The 20,086-nt window shown below is 46.7% G+C and overlaps 1 protein-coding gene across 3 annotated transcripts in view; it reads right to left on the bottom strand.

Moving 5' to 3' along the window:
- Nucleotides 1–15,226: 15,226 nt before the first annotated feature.
- EVA1C (eva-1 homolog C) overlaps nt 15,227–20,086 on the bottom strand; it is a 102,335-nt gene continuing 97,475 nt past the window's right edge. For all 3 annotated transcript variants that reach the window (XM_012446410.3, XM_012446422.3, XM_021669424.2), the window contains one exon: nt 15,227–15,796. In XM_012446410.3, coding sequence (XP_012301833.1) covers nt 15,420–15,796 — 377 coding nt within the window. In that variant the 3' untranslated portion in view covers nt 15,227–15,419. The remainder of the gene's footprint in view (nt 15,797–20,086) is intronic.

Below are 20,086 nucleotides of genomic sequence, written 5' to 3'. Positions count from 1 at the left end.
GTGCTCTTCTGCAAACGGGCCGGGTGTGTTCCCTCCCAGGGCCTTGGCACGCACTGACCTCTTCCTGGAGCTCTCTTTCCTCCCTTTCTCGAGGCTTGCTCCTTCCCTTCCTTCTGGTTTCTGCTCAAATGCTGTCTTATTAAAGAGACCTCCACTGGCCGTTTTGATAAAATAACGCCCACCCCACAAAAAAGTGCTCTACGTGGGCAGGATGTTTTCTGTTTGGTTCACTTTCTAGGACAGCACTTGATATGGACATACCCTTCCTTCCTTCCTTCCTTCCTTCCTTCCTTCCTTCCTTCCTTCCTTCCTTCCTTCCTCCCTCCCTCCCTCCCTTCCTTTCTTTCTCTCTTTCTCTCTCTCTCTTTCTTTCTTTCCTTTCTTTCTACCTTTTGAGGCACTGTCTTGCTCAGTGGCCCAGGCTGAGGTGCAGTGGCACAATTATAGCTCACTGTAACTCTAACCTCCTGGGCTCAAGCAGTCTCCTGCCTCAGCCTCTCAATTAGCTGGAACTACAGATGCAAGCCATCGTGCCATGATAATTAAATTTTTTGAGTGTGTATGCAGAGATGGGGTCTCACTATATTGCCCAGGCTCGTCTTGAACTCCTGGCCTCAAACATCCTCCTGCCTCAGCCTCCCAAAGTGTTGGGATTACAGGCTTGAGCCACTGTTCCTGGCCCCCACTCAAACTTTTTAAAAATCCATATTGGATAAAGGACTGGCATTTAGAAAATATAAAGAACCCTTAAAATTCAACAATAAGAAAACAAATAACCCAATTAAAAAATGAGTAAAATATCTGACCTCATCAAAGAGGTTGTACAGATGGCAAATGAAAAAAGTATTTACTGAATGAACAAATGAATGGGATTTAATGAGTTAGGGCACTTTTTCGTGTCTCCAATTCTTTTAGGGCCTTGTCTGGGTCCTTTTATTGTTGAGTTTTTACCTACCACACCCGCTCCGTGTGCTGTGTCCCTGTAAGACAGCACCACGTGCGTCATTTAACTTGGCCTGTTTTCCATAGATGCTCATGTGTATGCTGGGTTTTCCCAGGCTGGCCTCCCTGCAGGGTGGGAATGAGTGAGCAAATGAAAAGGTGAAAGCCCTGTGCACGCAGCGCTGCTGCAGGATCGTCTTTGTGAGCGTGAGAACGTGGCGCCCTGTCTTGGCAGCAGTGAGGGCTGGAATTTGAAGGTGCTGATGGATCCTTCCACCCCAGCCTCTGTGAATGCATCCTCTGTGAGATCCAGACACCTTCTCATGCTGGGTTCAAGATGGGGAGACAAAATCGGAACAAATGACAGCTGTGCTTGAGAAGGAGAATGTAGACGCCCCCTTACCCGCCCCTCGGTAATGAAGGTGCGGGAATCTGTGGTTTCTTGGACTTCGAGCAGGAAGAGTCACCTGCAATATGGTGGGAGACCATGGGCTGGACCCTTCCAGAGCCCGGCCAAGTTGGCTGACCGGCCTGGCCACCTCTAGGAGTGCCACATTCTCCTTTCTTCTGGGTCACATTCCTGGAAGCACTGAATATGTCAACCTGACATTTCATAGTTCAGCCGTCCAAGCGCAGCAAAGGGCATGATCCCAGGATGAAAAGGTGTATTTTATATTCACATACTTGACTTTATCAAGACCCTGAATGAATTTTGCTGAAATAAATATTTGCTTTTGGGTTTTGTCCAACTATGTGAAGTTTCAGTCCCAAGAAGTCTTTTCTCTCTTTTTAAAAGAATATTAAAAGTGACTGAAAAGAAGGATTTAGAAATGAATGGCTATTTTTCAACATGTCTTATACAATGAAAAGGAGTAAATGCTATAATATTTCTTAGAGAAACGGATTTAAGGAAAATGAGATTTACAGCCCAGTGGCTGTTTATTGCAATGTGAGACAAATGTCCTTGCAGGTCTCAGTATAATGTCCTTGCAGACCTCAGTATTCAAACTTGAGCCATAGAGGGAGGTGAGCATTAGTGCCCATCTCATATTGCCTGAGAGAGACCACTGCCCTCGTTGTAGCACTAATCCTGTCATTCCTCACAAACCAGAATGATTGGTGCCCCTGGTTGAAATTACTATAGCTATAAGAAGTACTCACAGGAACCCACATAACCCAGTCCAGGTGACCAGTCCTTCCTTCCTTCCTTCCTTCCTTCCTTCCCTCCTTCCTTATTTCCTCCTTCCTCCTTCTTCCCCTCCCCTCCCCTCCCTCCCTCCATCCCTCCCTCCATCCCTCCCGCCTTCCTCCCTCCCTCCCTCTCTTCCTCCCTTCCTTACTTCCCTTCCTCCTCCTTCCCCTCCTCGCCCCTCCCTCCCTCCTCCCTCCCTTCCTCTCTTCCTTCCTTCCTTGCCTCCCTTCCTCCTTCCTCCCCTCCCCTCCCCCTCCCTCCCCCTCCCTCCTCCTCCCTCCCTCCCTCTCTTCCTTCCTTCCTTCCTGTCTCACTCTGTCACCCAGGCTGGAATGCAGTCTGCAACCTTGGATCACTGCAACCTTTGCCTCCCAGGCTCAAGCAATCCTCCCACCTCAGCCTTCTGAGTAGTTGGGACCACAAGTGGGTGGTAGCGCTCAGCTAATTTTTTGTAATTTTGGTTGAGACAGGGTTTCACCATGTTGCCCAGGCTGGTCTCAAACTCCTGAGCTCAACTGATCTGTTTGCCTTGGCCTCCCAAAGTGCTGGATTTACAGGTGTGAGCTGACATGCCCAGCCTACCAATTTTCACCTGACTTTGCGCTGCATCTACATCATGAACGATGTGTGATGCCAAATGCAGGTATTTGTGAGGGCTCTAGAAATAACACTCTGTTTCCCATCCTCTAGCTCTAAAGTAACTGGGAACCACCTCTCACCTTCAGGATGAAGAGAGCTGACAATGGAGACCAAGGCTGAGATGACGGCAACGAAAGACTTCCTTAGATCAGTCACAGAACGAGACACAGTCAGCTATGGTCAATCACAGGCCTCGCCAGCTGATGGAAAGGCCTGGGCTTTGCCTTCTTCATGTGAATATTCCTAGTGCCTGGCCTGGTCCCTGACACAAAGCACTCCAGTAGCTGTTGTAAATCCCATTACTGGTATAAATCATCCTACTATAAAGACATGTGCACATGTATGTTTATTGTGGCACTATTCACAATAGCAAAGACTTGGAACCAACCCAAATGCCCATCAATGATAGACTGGATTAAAAAAATGTGGCACACATCCAGCCATAAAAAAGGATGAGTTCACGTCCTTTACAGGAACATGGATGAAGCTGGAAACCATCATTCTCAGCAAACTAACACAAGGAAATCAAACACCACATGTTCTCACTCATAAGTGGGAGTTGAACAATGAGAACACATGGACACAGGAGGGGAACAGGGGGTGGGGGCGTAGGGAAGGGATGGCATTAGGAGAAATACCTAATGTAGATGATGGTTGATGGGTGCAGCAAACCACCATGGCACGTGTATACATATGTAACAAACCTGCACATTCTGCACATGTATCCCAGAGCTTAAAGTATATTAAGAAACAGGAAGCTGTTGTATTGAAGGGAACTGTCATGGCAAAAATGCAAAAAGGAGCTGTATTAGTCCGTTTTCACCCTGCTGATAAAGACACAGCTGAGACTGAGTAATTTACAAAAGAAAGAGGTTTATTGGACTTACAGTTCCACACGGCTGGGGAGGCCTCACACTCATGGCAGAAGACAAGGAGGAGCAAGTCACATCTTACGTGGATGGCTGCAGGCAAAGAGAGAGCTTGTGTAGAGAAACCTCCCCTTACGAAACCATCAGATCTTGTGAGACTTATTCACTATCAGGAGAACAGCACAGGAAAGACCTGCTCCCACGATTCAGTTATCTCCCACCGGGACCCTCCCACAGCACTTGGGAATTCAAGATGAGATTTGGGTGTGGATACAGCCAAACCATAACAGGAGTGTGTTTGTGCATGTGTGTGTCTGCATGTTCTGTGCATGTGTGTGTGTGTGTGTCTATATGAGCATTGTATGTGAACTAGTGCCCACCTGCTCCTGGCTTTTTTGGTGCCATCTCCAGGAATCTCTGCATCAACAAGTCTGCTGAGAGCTCACAGCTGGAAGCTGATGTAGCTGGGCATAGTCATTGGGCAGGTGCAGCGGCTCACGCCTGTAATCCCAGCACTTTGGGAGGCCGAGGTGGGCAGATCATGAGGTCAAGAGATCAAGACCATCCTGGCCAACGTGATGAAATCCAGTCTTTACTAAAAGCACAAAAATTAGCTGGGTGTGGTGTTGTGCGCCTTAGACCCAGCTACTCAGGATGCTGAGGCAGGAGAATCGCTTGAACCCAGGACCTGGAGGTTGCAGTGAGCTGAGATTGCACCACTGCACTCCAGCCTGGAGACAGAGTCATACTCTATCTCCAAAAAAACAAAACAAAACAAAACAAAAAAGTTCAGGAGCCCCAGAGTAAGAAGTCAGGAAAGGAGAGCATCTTCAAAACTGATGGCCATCTTCTGGCAGGCTCCCCACTGACTAAACACAGCAGAAAGGCAGGGGGATGCTGCCTTTCTACTAAAAATACAAAAAATTTAGCTAGACATGGTGGCACATGCCTGTAATACCAGCTACTCAGGAGGCTGAGGCAGGAGAATTGCTTGAACCTGGGAGGCAGAGGTTGCAGTGAGTCGAGATCCCGCCATTGCACTCCAGCCTGGGCAACAAAAGTGAAACTCTGTCTCAAAAAAAAAAAAAAAAAAATTAAAAGGATTGAAATTATACAATTTATGTTCTCTGACCACAGTGGAACTTGATTAAAAATCAACAACAAAAATAATTTTGGGTAATTCACAAATATGTGGAAGTTAAATGTACTCCAGTAAAAAATGGGTCAAAGAAGAAAGCACAAGAGAAATTAGAAGATCCTTTCAGATGAATAAAAACAAAACCAGCGTACTAAAACTTCTGGTATGCAGCTAAAGCAGTGCTTTGAGGAAAATTTATAGTTATAAATACATATATTAAAATGAAAGACCTCAAATAAACTAAGCTCCCACCTTAGGAATCTATGAGGAGAAGAGTAAACTAGTGCAGAGTCATCAGAAAAAGGGAAATAATGAAGATTAACATGGAAATAAATGAAATAGAGAATAGAAAAGCAACAGAGAAAATAAATGAATGAAATCAGAAGTCGACTGTTTGAAAAGATCAACAAAATTGACAAACTAATAGGTATATGAACCAGGAAAAAAAAGAGAGAAGACTCAAATTACTGGAATCAAGAATGAAAGAGGAGACATCGCTACTAACCTTATAGAAATAGAAAGGATTATAAAGGAATACAACGAACAATTGTATGCTAACAAATTAGATAACTCAGATGAGATGAAATTCATGAAAGACACAAGCTATTGAAGCTGACTGAAAAATAAACGGGAAATCTGAATAGATCTATAACAAGCAAAGGGATTGGATTTGTGACTTAAAAACTTCCAGAAACAAAAGCCCAGGTGCATATGGCTCTATTGGTGAATAGCAATGAACACTCACGCAGTCCTCAGTATCTGTGGGTTTTGCATCCACGAATTCAACCTCCCTGGGCAACAAAGAGAGATTCTGTCTCAAAAAGGAAAAAGAAAAATGTGATACATATAGACCATGGAATACTACTCAGCCGTTAAAAATAATGAAATAATGTCTTTTGCAGCAACTTAGATGGAGCTGGAAGCCATGATTGTAAGTGAAGTAACCCAGGAATGAAAATCAAACAGCATATGTTCTCACTTATAAGTGAGATCCACGGATCAAAAAAATATTTTTAAGTTCAATTTTTATTTCTTTCTTTTTCTTTTTCTTCCTTTTTACTTCAACAGCTTTCGGGGTACAGATGTTTCTTGTTAAACGCATAAGTTCTTCAGTGGCAATTTCTGAGATTTAGAGTACCTGTCACCCAAGCAGTGCACAAGGTATCCTATGCAGCCTTTTATCCCTCACTGCTCCCAAACTTTCCCCGCAAGTCCCCAAAGTCCATTATATCACTCATGCCTGTGTCCTCGTAGCTTAGCTCCCGCTTTGTTTTTTAAGACAGGATCTTGCTCTGTCACCCAGGCTGGAGTACAGTGGTGTGATCTCAGCTCACTGCGACTTCTGCCTCCTGCACTCAAGCGATCCTTCCACCTCAGCCCCCAAAGTAGCTGGGACTACAGGTGCATGCCACCATGCCCAGCTAATTTTTGTATTTTTAGTGGAGACAAAGTTTTGCCAGGTTGCCCAGGTTAGTCTTGAACTCCTGAGTGCAAGTGATCCACCTACCTTGGCCTCCCAAAGTGCTGGGATTACAGGTGTGAGTTACTGTGTCAGGCCGAGCTCCCACTTATAAGTGAGAACATACGATATTTGGTTTTCATTCCTGGGTTACTTCACTTACAATAATGGCTTTCAGCTCCATCCAAGTTGCTGCAAAATACATTATTTTATTCTTTTTTAATGGCTGAGTAGTATTCCATGGTGTATATATGCCACATTTGTCTTTTTCTTTTTTGAGGCAGAGTCCCCCTTTGTTGCCCAGGCTGGAGTGCAGTGGTGGGATCTCGGCTCACTGCAGGCTCCACCTCCCAGGTTCAGGCGATTCTCCTGCCTCGGCATCTGAGTAGCTCGGATTACGGGTGTGCGCTATCATGCCCACCTAATTTTTGTTTTGTTTTGTGTTTTGGTATTTTTAGTAGTGATGAGGTTTTCCCATATTGGCCAGGCTGATCACGAACTTCCGACCTCGGGTGATCTACCTGCCTCAGTCTCCTGAAGCATTGGGATTACAGGCATAAGCCACTGTGCCTGGCCTACTTTATCCACTCATTGGTCGATGGGCACTTAGGTGGGTTCCAGATCTTTGCAATTGTGATTTGTGCTGCTATAAACACGTGTGTGCAAGTATCTTTTTCATATAATGACTTCTTTTCCTTGGGGTAGATACCCAGTAGTGGGATTGCTGAATCAAAAATATTTTTTAAAAATAAAAATAATTATACTAATAAAAAACAAATACAGTTTAAAATTATGCTGGTGTGCACATAACAGTTACATTGTATTAGATATTTTAAATAATTTGGACACAATTTAAAGTATATGAGAGGATATACATAGGTTATATGAAAATACTGCATCATTTAATATGAGAGACTTCAGCATCTGCAGACTTTGGTATCCCTGGGGGCTCCTGACACCAATCCCCACAGATACCAAGGGACGATTGTGTACGGATGAGCACAGTCCCTGGCCGTAGTAAACACTCAATAAAGGTTACCTGTATTGGCCAGGCACGGTGGCTCATGCCTGTAATCCCAGCACTTTAGGAGGCCGAGGCAGGCAGATCATGAGGTTAAGAGATGGAGACCATCCTGGATACATGGCGAAACCCCATCTTTACTAAAAATACAAAAATTAGCTGGGCATGGTGGCATGTGCCTGTAATCCCAGCTACTTGAGAGGCTGAGGCAGGAGAATCACTTGAACCCCGGAGGTAGAGGTTGCAGTGAGCCAAGATCATGCCACTGCACTCCAGCCTGGAGACTAAGCGAGACTCTGCCTAAAAAAAAACAAAAAGTATCCACGTGTATGAACTGAGTAACACAGGCTCATTTACCAGAAACCCGGGCAGAGCAGAGCTAGGCTTGGCTGTCCATGTGATTCCCCTCTGCTGACCAGCACAGGCCCCTCTCTCCCAGAGCCCAGGCTTTTATAATCAGAGGTCAAGTTCTAAGGAAGGAAGTTTGGGAGCTCAGAGTGGGGAAGCAACTTACTGGGTTTGCAAATTCTTCCTAGATTGCAACACACTTTCTTGCTAGTTCATTGTTAGTGAGTTGGGAATGTTTTCCTTCTTCTCTCTTAGTGAGGTAAGGTCATTATTTTACACATGCCTCTAATTGGAGCTCCCTCCCTTCCTCAAAAACTAATCGAGCCTTTTCCAGGTCAGATTGGTGCTTAGTCATCTGAACACGAGTCCTGTCCTCTTCCCTTAATCTTTCCCAGGCTGGATTTCGTGTCTGAAACAATAGGAAATGACAGGCTCTATTTTCTTTTCTTAAAAGGACTCAATCCATGGAGTCATGAGTTTGGAACAGGGAAAGTGTGGGGAATTAATAACGTCCTCCCAATCAGAAGTGACCAGCTTTCCTCTCTTTGTTCGGCTGAGTCTCTGCAGCCTGAGCTCATGATATCACAGGCAGTTCAGTTAAAAGCAGGAAGGCAGCATTTTCACCTGAAGATAAATTTCCAATTGGATTTTCTGCTAGACTCACTGGAAGGAAATGCAATTAGGCAGTGAGCAGTCTTGGGGCAAAGATTGGAAACTTTTCAAAAAAGAACTCTGCCAGAAATAATTTGTTAGGCCCTTGAGATCTATTTGCATTGGTGGTATTAACTGCCTCTTAAAGTGTACACGCGAGCCGGTCACCGGAATACTTAGGATAATCACTCTTAAGATAAGAGTGAGGATTTTAATTTCTTCAACAGAATTCAGCTGAAATTTGGTCATTTCCAAGATACTGAGATTAACTGGATGGTGATCAGCAGCCTTAAAATCAGGAGCAATTACTATTCCAAGTCAGAAGGTCAAGGCTAGAGGCCAGGCCCAGCCTGCTCCTGGCTGTGGGTTCCTTATCTGTTCAGAATCCTGAGGCAAAAGACAGTATTAGGAGCAGGTAATGGACCCAAGGCCAGGAGCAGGCTGAGTGATGTCGCCCTAAGTGGGTAGCGTTGTTCCTTTTTCTGAGACGGAGTTTCGCTCTTGTTGCCCAGGCTGGAATGCCATAGCGTGATCTCGGCTCACCACAACCTCTGCCTCCTGGGTTCAAGCGATTCTCCTGCCTCAGCCTCCCAAGTAGCTGGGATTACAGGCCTGCGCCACCACACCCAGCTAATTTTGTATTTTTAGTAGTGAGGGTGTTTCTCCATGTTGGTCAGGCTGGTCTCGAACTCCTGACCTCAGGTGATCCGCCCACCTTGGCCTCCCAAAGTGCTGGGATTACAGGCATGAACCACCACACCCGGCCGGTAATGTTCTTACAGCCAGGACACAGGCATGTGCCAAAGCCCAAAATATAGACATCCTCCTGGTGCCCTTCACCCTTTTCGCCTCATTTTCCCTCACTCTGGCTGTTCCCTGTTTTCAAACATGCTGTTCCCGTTCCCACCTCCTGGCCCACTGCAGCTGCTCCTTTCCCCGCCTTCCTTCACCTTTGGAAATTCTGCCTGTTGTTTGAGGACGACGCTGAGCGCTCTCTCTGATCCAGAAGCCTCCCCTAGTCCATTTGGTGGAATCATTTTCTCTGAGCTCCCAGGGCCACTTGGTTTGGCCATTTACTGTCATTCTTTGTCGTTGTTTTTTTAGAGTTGGAGTCTCGCTCTGTGGCCCAGGCTGGAGTGCAGTGGTGCAAACTCGGCTCACTGCAACCTCTGCCTCTCGGGTTCAACAGACTCTCAAGCCTCAGCCTCCCGAGTAGCTGGGATCACAGGTGCCTGCAACCACATCCAGCTAACTTTTGTATTTTTACTAGAGATGGGGTTTCACCATGTTGGCCAGGCTGGTCTCAAAGTCCTGACCTCAAGTGATCTGCCCGCCTCAACTTCCCAAAGTGCTGGGATTACAGGCTAGAGCCACTGTGCCCGACCTGCGGTAATTCTTACACTCTGTCTTGTGCAGCTAACCCCCTGAAGGATAAAGAAAGGGTGTCGGCTGAATCTGCTGATGGGCTCAGCAAAGAGACGAAGCGATCAAAGGGAAAGGGAAAGAGGAAGGCAGGAGGTGCAGTCCCTTCCTGGTGGACCCAGGGGCTCTGCCTGGAGCAGGGGGCAGGCAGGGCCCTGATGTGAGAGAAAGGTCTGGCCTGAGGTTGCTCTCAAATGTTCCTGGGATGCTGGTGCCAGCAGGGTCAGGAAAAAGGAGCCCTTTAGGTTCTCCAAGGTGGTCACACCCTTTTCAGGGCACAAAGGAAGGGAGCTAACAGCAGCAGCAGTGCCCAAAGAAGTGACGGTGACAGCAGGTGCCACAAGACCACGGCCAGATTGTGTGTGAAGAGCAAAAAGGAGCAGTGGCTGAGTGTGGCCGGGGAGGGAAGGGACACAACTCCTGCAGTCGTGGCTCTGTGGGGCGTCAGAGCTCAGGAAGGTGAGGCTGCAGCCCCCGAGGGACCAGGGTCTGTGCACTGAGCCTTCGGGCTTTGCAGACAAAAGCCACGCAGGGGTATCCACAGGAAGGTGGGCAGAGGTCGGGTAGGGTGGAGCTGGGTTCCCACATTTCTGTGCCTGGGATTTTGATATTTGATGATGTTCTCGCTTGGTGAGGGCAGGGAATTATCTGTCCCATGTTATCAATGAATCCAGCAGGCGTCTCCAAGCCCGACTTCATACACTAGCTCAGCATTATCCAGTAGAGCCATCTGCACTGTCCAAGGCAGTAGCCACTGGCCATGTAGCTGTTGAGCACTTGAAATGTGACCAGTGCAACTGAGCAGGTGACTTTTACATTTTATTAATTGATTTCAATTTCAAAGTAAATGACCGCATGTGGCTAGTGGCTCAATCCTGGACAGGACAGCCAGGAACTGACAGCATCTGCAATTAGCTACTCTCATTCATTCTCCAGGGAGCCTGGTGCTGTGCCACACCCAGAGGAGGTGACTGGTTGATTTGAAATTCCTAAAAAGGACGCAGTGGTCCCGGATCATGAGCTGGCTTCCTGCATCCTCCCTTATGGGCTGATGGTTATCGTGGCTCTTTCCTGCCTTCTCTTTAGCTATGGACCAGTGAGGCTTCCAGTCCACAGAGCATTCGTTGGATTATTTAGGATTTAATCTCCAAGGCTACCATCCAGTCTTGGGGTGGAGTTTGGCCAACTCCACACTGGTGGTCAGGCTTACAATGGGTTTTTAAAACCGAATGACCATAGTTCCGGGTTACAGCTACCCTGCCAAAACTGAGCACAGCTCAAGTCTGTGTGCCGGATACTTGACAATGAACTTGGCTGCAGAATCCGAGAAAGTTCAGGCCTTGACACTTTTCCTCTGAGCTCTGCAGATGCAGTGATTTCTCCTCCACAAACTTGTCTCTATAGCAGGGCTGAAGGAGGCTGGCTTATTCTCTCCCTCGATGACTCGTTCTTATAATGCTTTTGAGTTTTGCAATGTGCCCTTAGTGTGGTCTAAATGGTGCGACCTCGGCCACACTGGATGCTGGATGCTGCTTCTTATGGGGAGACGTCATCAATGATAAAAGTCGAAATGTATTGTTGTCGTTATGTCTAAAGCACCATGACTCTCAACACCACTAGGAAGTAGATCCCATTATTATGCCCATTTTATAGATGAGGAAACTGAGGCACAGGTAAGTCACCCCAAGACTCAGCTAGGACTGTCAGAGCAGAAGCTGGGAGACGAGAGTAACACAGTGATCGAGGAAACGCTGAGTCCAGAGCTGAAGCAGAGTCATGTCTAGTCTGGTTGATGTCAGTGTTCCAGGGGTCCAGGGTGACAGGCAGGAAGTGGGGTGGAGCTTCAGGGAAGTGGTGCTTTTCAGGAGTTCCGCTGGACATCTGGGGATGCAGGGAGCGGCGCCAAGACCCAGGGAGATGGAGGAGAGGCTGGCTTGGCTTCTCTGACTGCCTGGCATTGGGCTTTGTTTCCTGGAGCAGGGACTGGTTTCCAGGGACTCATGGAGAAGGCTTGGGGAGACTGAAAGGGGGATCTTGTGGGTACCTCTTTCCAAGACTCCCCAAATGCCGGGTGTATGAGTGGCTGACTTTTCCCGACACCACGAGCTAGTGGGGAGGGTCACTGACGTTCCTTCGCGCCTGGCTCCCACCCACTGAGGTTGCAAGTGACGCTGCCCAGCATTGCGGCTTGGCAGGGGCTGGCACACTCCCTGTCCACAGACCTGTCACACTGGATGCTGTAAGTCAGTTTCCTGACATAGAGATTCATGTCCGAGAGATTGATTGAAGGAGTGCTCTCCGGGAAAACACCTGTTAGAAAGGAGGGAGGAGTAATTCTCTGCAGAAGCGGACAGGTGTGGGCCATTCACAGCCACTCCTCTCAGCAGCTGAGGGCTGGTTCCTGGGAGTGGAGCACCAACATCACAATGGGCCCGTTTGTGGGGTCAGCAGTGGAACTGTGTCCAGGCTGCCCAGAGCCTGCTTGGTCCCTGGGCTTCTCCCTGAAGCAGCAGCAAATGTCATGGCTGCTACAAGCATCAGCAGCCCCTCAGACAAGCTCGAGTGTGTCCAGAAGAGTAGAATTTCACAGCAGGCAGCTCATGGATGGAAAGTCAGCATTAGCAGCAAGTAGCTGAGGTAGAGACGTGCAAACCTCCCGGGGGGACAGGGACCTGTGCACTGAGCCTTCGGGGTTTGTATTTTTAGTAGAGCTGGGGTTTCACCATGTTGGCCAGGGTGGTCTTGAACTCCTGAGTGACACAGTGAATGAGACATGTAGGGGTATCCCCAGGAAGGTGGGCAGAGGTCGGGTAAGGTGGAGCTGGGTTCCCACCTGGGACCTGTGATGTGGTCACAGGTCCAACTGTGAATTCTGGCTTCTTTTCACAGGACTCCTGGGACCTCACAGCTTGGAAACAATGGGCTCTCTGCTACATGAAAGCAAGAAGTGGCAGCCGCATGAGCCCGCACGCCCTGGGAGGACCCACCCGGGAGCTTCCGCCCAGTCACCGCGGTCCGTCAGCGATCCCTCATCCAAATCCGCTCTGGCCATTTCCCCCTGGGCGTTGTGCCCAGCCAAACACAATCTCAGCAGGACCCTTCAGACTCCTTCCACAAGAAGAACAGGCATTCTTCTTGGAGGCTCTGAAAATGCAAAGAAATACCTCACTGTATCTGCACAGGCCAAAGACTGACCCTCAAGTTGGCAACCCTGTTGACCAGCTGCCTCTGCAGGGATCCTGGGAGGGTGTGTGTGTGTCTCTGTGTGTGTGTAAGTGTGCATGCTGCTGGCAGCTGATTCAGATAAGGGAAAACCTATTCGTGGAATTCAAGAAAAGCATTTGACTGAGACCAATATGGGCACAGCTCTTTCTTCAACTGGTAAAGTGACCATCTGCAGCCCCAAGAAGACAGTCATCAGCCATCAGCTGGACGGCATTTGTGTTCATGGAGAAAGGGAAGATGCTGCCTTCAAACTGGAAATAGAGACAGACAGCTGCTCTGGGAGCCGGGACAATATCAAAGTGCTCCTTGCTGAACTCAGGGACATGAAAGGACAAAGATTATCTTTGATTAGAACAAAATCGTTATGAAGCGGTCGGACAGTGGAATTCACTTCATTCTCTGCTATGATGTACAATAGATTTCTCTCCAGGCCAGGCACAGTGACTCATGCCTATAATCCCAGCACTTTGGGAGGCTGAAGCAGGAGGATCACCTGAGTTCAGGAGTTCAAGACCAGCCTGGCCGACATGGCGAACCCCTCATTGTTTCCCTGTGTTTGCAGGGTTAGTGATGATAAAGTAGGAAAATGCAGAGACTCTTTGGTAGTAGGCATATGAAAAATGCAATCAGTTTTCTATTCTAAGCCCCATTAGGACAAAAAAAAAAAAAAAAAAAGCTGTTTTCTTGTTTGATGCCACAGCTATTAGCCTCCTGTCTACCAGGCGGAGCCGTCTGCAGAAACCAATCATCAGTTCTCCCACTGGAGTCTGTTTTTGGAGCTCTTTCTTCTGCTCCTCCACCCAGCCCTACCCCAGTGGGGTAGGAGCCAGTTGTTTGTGTTTTTTGAGACCGAGTCTCACTCTGTCTCCAGGCTGGAGGGCAGTGGCACAATCTCTGCTCACTGCAACCTCTGCCTCCCGGGTTCAAGCGATTCTTCTGCCTCAGCCTGTCCAGTAGCTGGGACTACAGGCGGCCGCCACCACACGTGGCTAATTTTTATATTTTTAGTAGAGATGGGGTTTCACTATGTTAGGCTGGTCTCGAACTCCTGACCTCATGATCCACCTGCCTTGGCCTCCCAAAATGCTGGGATTACAGGCATAAGCCACCACGGCTGGCTGGGACCCAGTTTTTGGGGAGATTTTGGAGCCAGCTCCACTTGATCCTGGCCCACTGCATTGTTAGGTACCCTGGTTGATGGCTGTTACCACCAGGAGCTCTGCTGTTTTAAACTCTAAACCAGGAGTCAGCAACCTTTTTTCTATAGAGGGCAAGAAAGTAAATATTTTAGGCTTTGCAAACCATACTTTGTTTATAAAAACAGGTTACAGGCCAGATCCATCCTGCTGTCCGTTTTTGTACAGCCTTTCAGTTAAGAATGGTTTTTACATTTTTATTTACTTTTATTTGCATTATTAAAAAAAAATTAAATAGAGGTAGGGTCATATTATGTTGCCCAGGCAGGTCTCAAACTCCTGGCCTCCGGCTTTTACATTTTTAAATGGTTGGTTTGAAAAAAAGAGACTCTGTAACATGTGAAAATAAAATGAAACTTAAATTTCAGTGTCCAAAAGAACGTTTTAGTGGAATACAGCCAAGTTCATTGATTATGTATTATCTGTGGGTGCTTTTGAGTTGCAATGGAGAATTGAGTAATTGTGGCAGAGAGGATTTGGCCCACAATGCCTAAAATATTTATAATCTTGCCTTTTTTTTTGAGACAATGTCTCTCACTCTATCGCCCAGGCTAGAGTGCAGTGGCATGATCTTGGCTCACTGCAACCTCTGCCTCTCAGGTTCAAGCGATTCTCCTGCCTCAGCCTACGGAGTAGTTGGAATTACAGGTATGTGCCAACACACCTGGCTAATTATTTATTTATTTTTTTTGGTAGAGATGGAGTTTCACCACGTTGGCCAGGCTGATTGATCTCAAACTCCTGATCTCAAGTGATCTGCCTGCCCTGGCCTCTTAAAGTGCTGAGATTACAGGCGTGAGCCACTGTGCCTGGCCTGTCATCTTGCCTTTTTTAAGTTTGCTAACCCTTGGTCTAAACAAAGTCAGTGGTTAAAATCACTCATGAGCTTATGTTTGCTGAGTATCTGTATAACTATTTTACAATATATAAATCTTCTGTTTACTTATCTGAAAAACGGGGGTAATAGGACCGTCTCATGACATTGTGAAGACTGAATGACTCAGGACACGAAAAGCAGCTAGAATAGTACCTGGCATTATAAGCGCTCAAAAATGTAAATTCTAATTAAGTATAGACTTGTGAATGTATAGATACAAATTCAAATAAATACAGAAAACAAAGACTCTTCCCTCCTCATTTATTTTGGAATGTGCTGGAAACAGCTTGAAACGTCCCTTTAATAGCTTCCTGGCCTCACGAGTGTTGGATGACATGACAATTCTCCTTCATAGAAGGTACAGGTGAACCAGAACTGGAGGGGCATTTGGGATCCTTCCTTCTTCAGAAAGTGTGATCGCCTCAAGACGCATGTGGTTTTCAGTAGAACTGGCCCATGTTTCTGGGGAGTGAGGTGTCCAAACCACTGTTCATCCATATTTCCTGGATGATTTGCTCCCTGCGCTCAATCCTTTCTGCGAGCTCTGCAGCTTCTATGGAACTGTAGACAGGATATGAAGTCCTACGGAACCCCGACAGTTCCCCTGGGAAGTCAGAGTCAGAGGAGTCCTCCTCCTCTTCTTCATCCTCACTGTCCTCCTCAGCCTTGTCACTTCCTGGCACCAGCTGCTCCCTCCCCAGCTGCAACTTGCGGACATCCTTGGCACAGGACTCTCTGATGACCAAGGCACACAATGTGAGGGCCAGGCCGATGCAGACGCTGGACACGAACAGCAGGGCAGCTCTCTCGGGGTGGGCTGCGGGAGGAAGAGAACATGTCAGGAGCTGGGAGGAGCCAGCAGACTCGACCAATGCCACGCCCCACAGAAACCAGACGTCTGCCCAAGCAGGGGGCTAATGAAGAATGCCAGTCCAGCGTCTTTGAGACTGTCCACACTACAAGGATCATATATCTCCACTGACTTTTTTTCAAAAAGCTTTTGAGCATATGGAGTCAATATATACATGTGTAGGAGAAAAACACAGCAGAGGGGCTCCGGAGCCAGACTCGTCTGAGTTCATACTCGGATCTGCCACTAACTAGCTGTGTGACTTTGGGCAAGTTTCATAACCTTTCTGTGCCTTAGTTTCCTCATCTGTAAAACAGGACTTATAGTATGTTTCATCACAGAGTTGTTACGGTGAAATGAGTGAATTCCTTTTATTTATTTATTTATTTATAAAGACGGGGTTTCACCATATTGGTCAGGCTGGTCTTGAACTCCCAACCTCAGGTGATCCACCCGCCTTGGCCTCCAAAGTGCTTGGATTACAGGCATGAGCCACCACACCTGGCCTATGAGTGAATTCCTATAAAGCTCTCAAAATACTCACTGACACATAGTAAATGCTTAATAAAGTGTTGCTATTATTAGTAGTAGAAGCAGATCATGAAGAATTAATTTATGTATGAAGTGTATATGTGAACCTAAGTAATAATAAAATAGATGTTAGCAAAACTGAATTCTGTTCTTTTTCAGATTAAAAAGTAAATATAAATGTACAGTTACCCCTTAGTATCTGTGCGGGGCTGGTTCCAGGACCCCTCCCCCACACTCCCAGGATACCAAAATTCATGGATGCTTGAGTCACTTATATGAAATGGCATAGCATTTGCATACAATATAAGCACACTCTTCCCTATTCCTTAAATCACTTCTGTATTATTTATAATAGCGAATGCAATGGAAATGCTATGTCAGTAGTTGTTATAATGTATTGTTTTGGGAATAATGACAAGAAAAGATATCTGTACATGTTTGATATAGATGCAACTATCCATTTAAAAAAGATACTTTCGATCTCCGTTGGTTGAATCCACAGATGTGAAAACCATAGACACAGAAGGCCAACTGTAATATAAAATACAAAAATATGCTGGGTGTGGTGGCTCACGCCGGTAATCCCAACATTTTGGGAGGGCAAGGTGGGTGGATCGCTTGATCTCAGGGGTTCAAGACCAGCTTGGGCAACATGGTGAAACCCTGTGTTTACAAAAAAAACCAACATAAACAAAGTATAGCTGGGCATAGTGGTGCATGCTTATAGTCCCAGCTACTAGGGAAGCTGAGGTAGGAGGATCACTTGAGCCTGCAAAATCAAGATTGCATCACTGTATTCTAGCCTGGGTAACAGCATGAGACCCTGTCTCAAAAACAAACAAACAAACAAATAAATAAAAAGAAAGAAAAGAAAAGGGAAAAAGAAAACAAAAAAATACTAAAATAAAATAAAAAATATAGTTTATTGCAATACAACAAAATATAAAAGTGAAATAAATATAAATATAATACAAAGTTCTGGAAATTTTCCCTGCATCCAAATGGATTCTCTATAGAATAATAGAAACGAAATCATGTTGGTAAAGTTACTTAGAGACAAAAATCATAGAAACAAAAATAATGCTAATGTGTGCTACGTGTCTCGGTGTGAACCTTTACATCTGTTTGCCTCTACATTAACTCTGTATGGAAGGGGCTACCTTACTTTGTTATTATCACTATCTCCACTTATGGTTCTGTACCCCTCGGGGTGTTGTCACCCCCATTCTGAGAAATAGTGATCCAGTTAAGTCCTTCATAATACGAATCAGGAGTTGAGGAACTTTTCTGGTAAGTAGCCAGATAGTAAGTATTTTATGTTTTAAGAACCATACAGTCTCTGTTGCAAATATTCTGATCCTGGTGTAGATGTTCAAGCTGAGCCCCACCTAGGGGAAGTCTGTGACTGGGGTCACTTGGTCTCTTCAAGCAGAGTCAGTCCTGGAACTCAGGACTTGAACAGTGGGCTCTTTGTGGGGTGCTGGGGTGTGCAGTAGGTACCCCTGGCATTTTCTCAGCATGTCTCAACTGAACGGGTCCTCCTCCAGGCACACTTCCTCCCCTGTGATTCTAAGTGAAAAAGCTGTCTTCACTACTTCTGTCCTTCCCCAGTGGTCCAGAATTGGAGCTTCTAAACTCAAGGGCTGTCAAGTTTCATGCACAGTCGAGGGATCCAGCCTTTGTGATCTGACCAGAGAGATGGAACTGGGACAGCTTATCTTCTTGAAACCTGAAACGTCCCCATTCGGCTTCTGTCACTTGCAGCTCAAGTAACTGGTGAAATTAGTGGACTCAAATATGTCGTTCTTGCTGTTGCCTCTGTTAGCATAACTCATCCCTCTCTTTCAGACGTAGATGCCTTTATTTTTTTTTTTTTGAGATGGAGTGTTGCTCTGTCATCCAGGCTGGAGTGCAGTGGCACAATCTTGGCTCATTGCAACCTCCACCTCCCAGGTTCAAGCAATTCTCCTGCCTCAGCCTCCTGAGTAACTGGGCTTACAGGTGCATGCCACCATGCCCTGCTAGTTTTGTATTTTTAGTAGAGACAGGGTTTCACCATGTTGGCCAGGCTGGTCTCGACCTCCTGACTGCAGGTGATCCACTCGCCTTGGCCTCCCAAAGTGCTGGGATTACAGGCATGAGCCACTGCGCCCGGCAGGCATAGATGTCTTAATGCAAAATTTATTTTGGCTGGGGGAGGGGTGGCAAGTCCTGTTCGTAGTGCTGTTAATAACAATATATTTTTCCTAAGGGTTGAGATATTTAGAAGATTTTGTCAAATATAGACATGGATCCTTTGTGAGAGATATGGGGCTCTGTTCATTTCTGGGGATCATGGCAGAATGGGAATTTGGAGACGCTGGCCCTTGGAACAGTCGTTAAACAGTAATGCACAAGCGCTGGCCCAATGGGGCAAATCTCCTCTCCCTCTCCCCCTGCAGATCGAAGCCTCCTCTCCTGACTTCACTTTCATCTTCCTCTCCCTTGAATTCCCCTCTTATTCCCCGCTCCTGCAGCCCTCCTCTCCCCCGAAATCTCTGAGCCACTGTCCTCTCGAAACCCTCTCCTGTGGTGCTGTTAGGGCTTTCAAGGTGGGCTACGACTCAACCTCTCTGTCTTGGGAAACATAAACTTTGAGCCCCACTGGCAGTGATGCCGCCAAACTCAAGGAGTGCCGTGTGTGGGGAGATGGAATCCCATCCACCTGTGGTCAGGCCAGGGCCATCCAGCTCAAGCCTCTGAGGTGTGATGGTCATCCACGGCCCCCTCCCCTCCTCTCCCAGTGGCGGTGTCATGGAGGGTCCAGGTCTCAGGGCAGACAGACTAGGGTGCAGGAACTGGCTCTGTTACCGCAGAGTAATCAATTCCAGCAGTTAGTTCCACGAGTGCCTTGAGCTGCAAGTGAAGGAAGTCGAATGGGGACGTCTCAGGTTCCAAGAAGGGAGGAGGGTGCCACAGCGGGTAACTAGGGACTCCTTACTGTACCTCTTTTTTCATATTTTGAGGATTCCAGGTGGACTGAATTAAATTACCTGTGATGCTTAGGACATGAGACATTCTCTTCATTGGTCAACACATAACCCTACTTTGTCTATTTAATCAATTACTTTTTAATAGTGTAATTAGCCGGGCTCAGTGGCTCATGCCTGTAATCCCAGCACTTCAGGAGGCCAAGGCAGGCCAACCACGAGGTCAGGAGCTCTAGACCATCCTGGCCAACATGGTGAAACCCTGTCTCTACTAAAAATACAAAAATTAGCTGGGCGTGGTGGCAGGTGCCTGTGATCCCAGCTACTCAGGAGGCTGAGGAAGGAGAATTGCTTGAACCTGGGAGGTGGAGATTGCAGTGAGCCCAGATTGTACCACTGCACTCCAGCCTGGGTGACACAGAGTGAGACTTCATCTCAAAAAAAAAAAAAACAAAAAAAACTGTAATTAGCATCAGTGCTATGAATGAGCACCCGTACAGGAGCGAGGCCTTGACCACACCCGTGTCTAACCTGTGCTTCCCCACCCCCGGCCTCCCCATCGAGGTGACTGCCACCTGAATTCCATGCGTCTTACTTCCCTGCTTCCTTTTTTATATAGTTTTTGTTTTCCATCTTTGTGTATTCCTAAACTTTTATTTAAAGGGTATAATGTTATAGGTAGTGTTGGAGACTTGGTGTTGTTTTTTTTTTAACTCAATATCATATCACTGTATAATGTTCCATTATCTTGACTGTA

This window comes from Aotus nancymaae, unplaced genomic scaffold (genome assembly GCF_030222135.1).
Source record: "Aotus nancymaae isolate 86718 unplaced genomic scaffold, 86718_ANA_hifiasm-v0.15.2.pri h1tg000022l_1, whole genome shotgun sequence".
NCBI classification, from domain to species: Eukaryota; Metazoa; Chordata; class Mammalia; order Primates; family Aotidae; genus Aotus; species Aotus nancymaae.
This window is presented reverse-complemented; position numbering and strand designations above follow the sequence as displayed.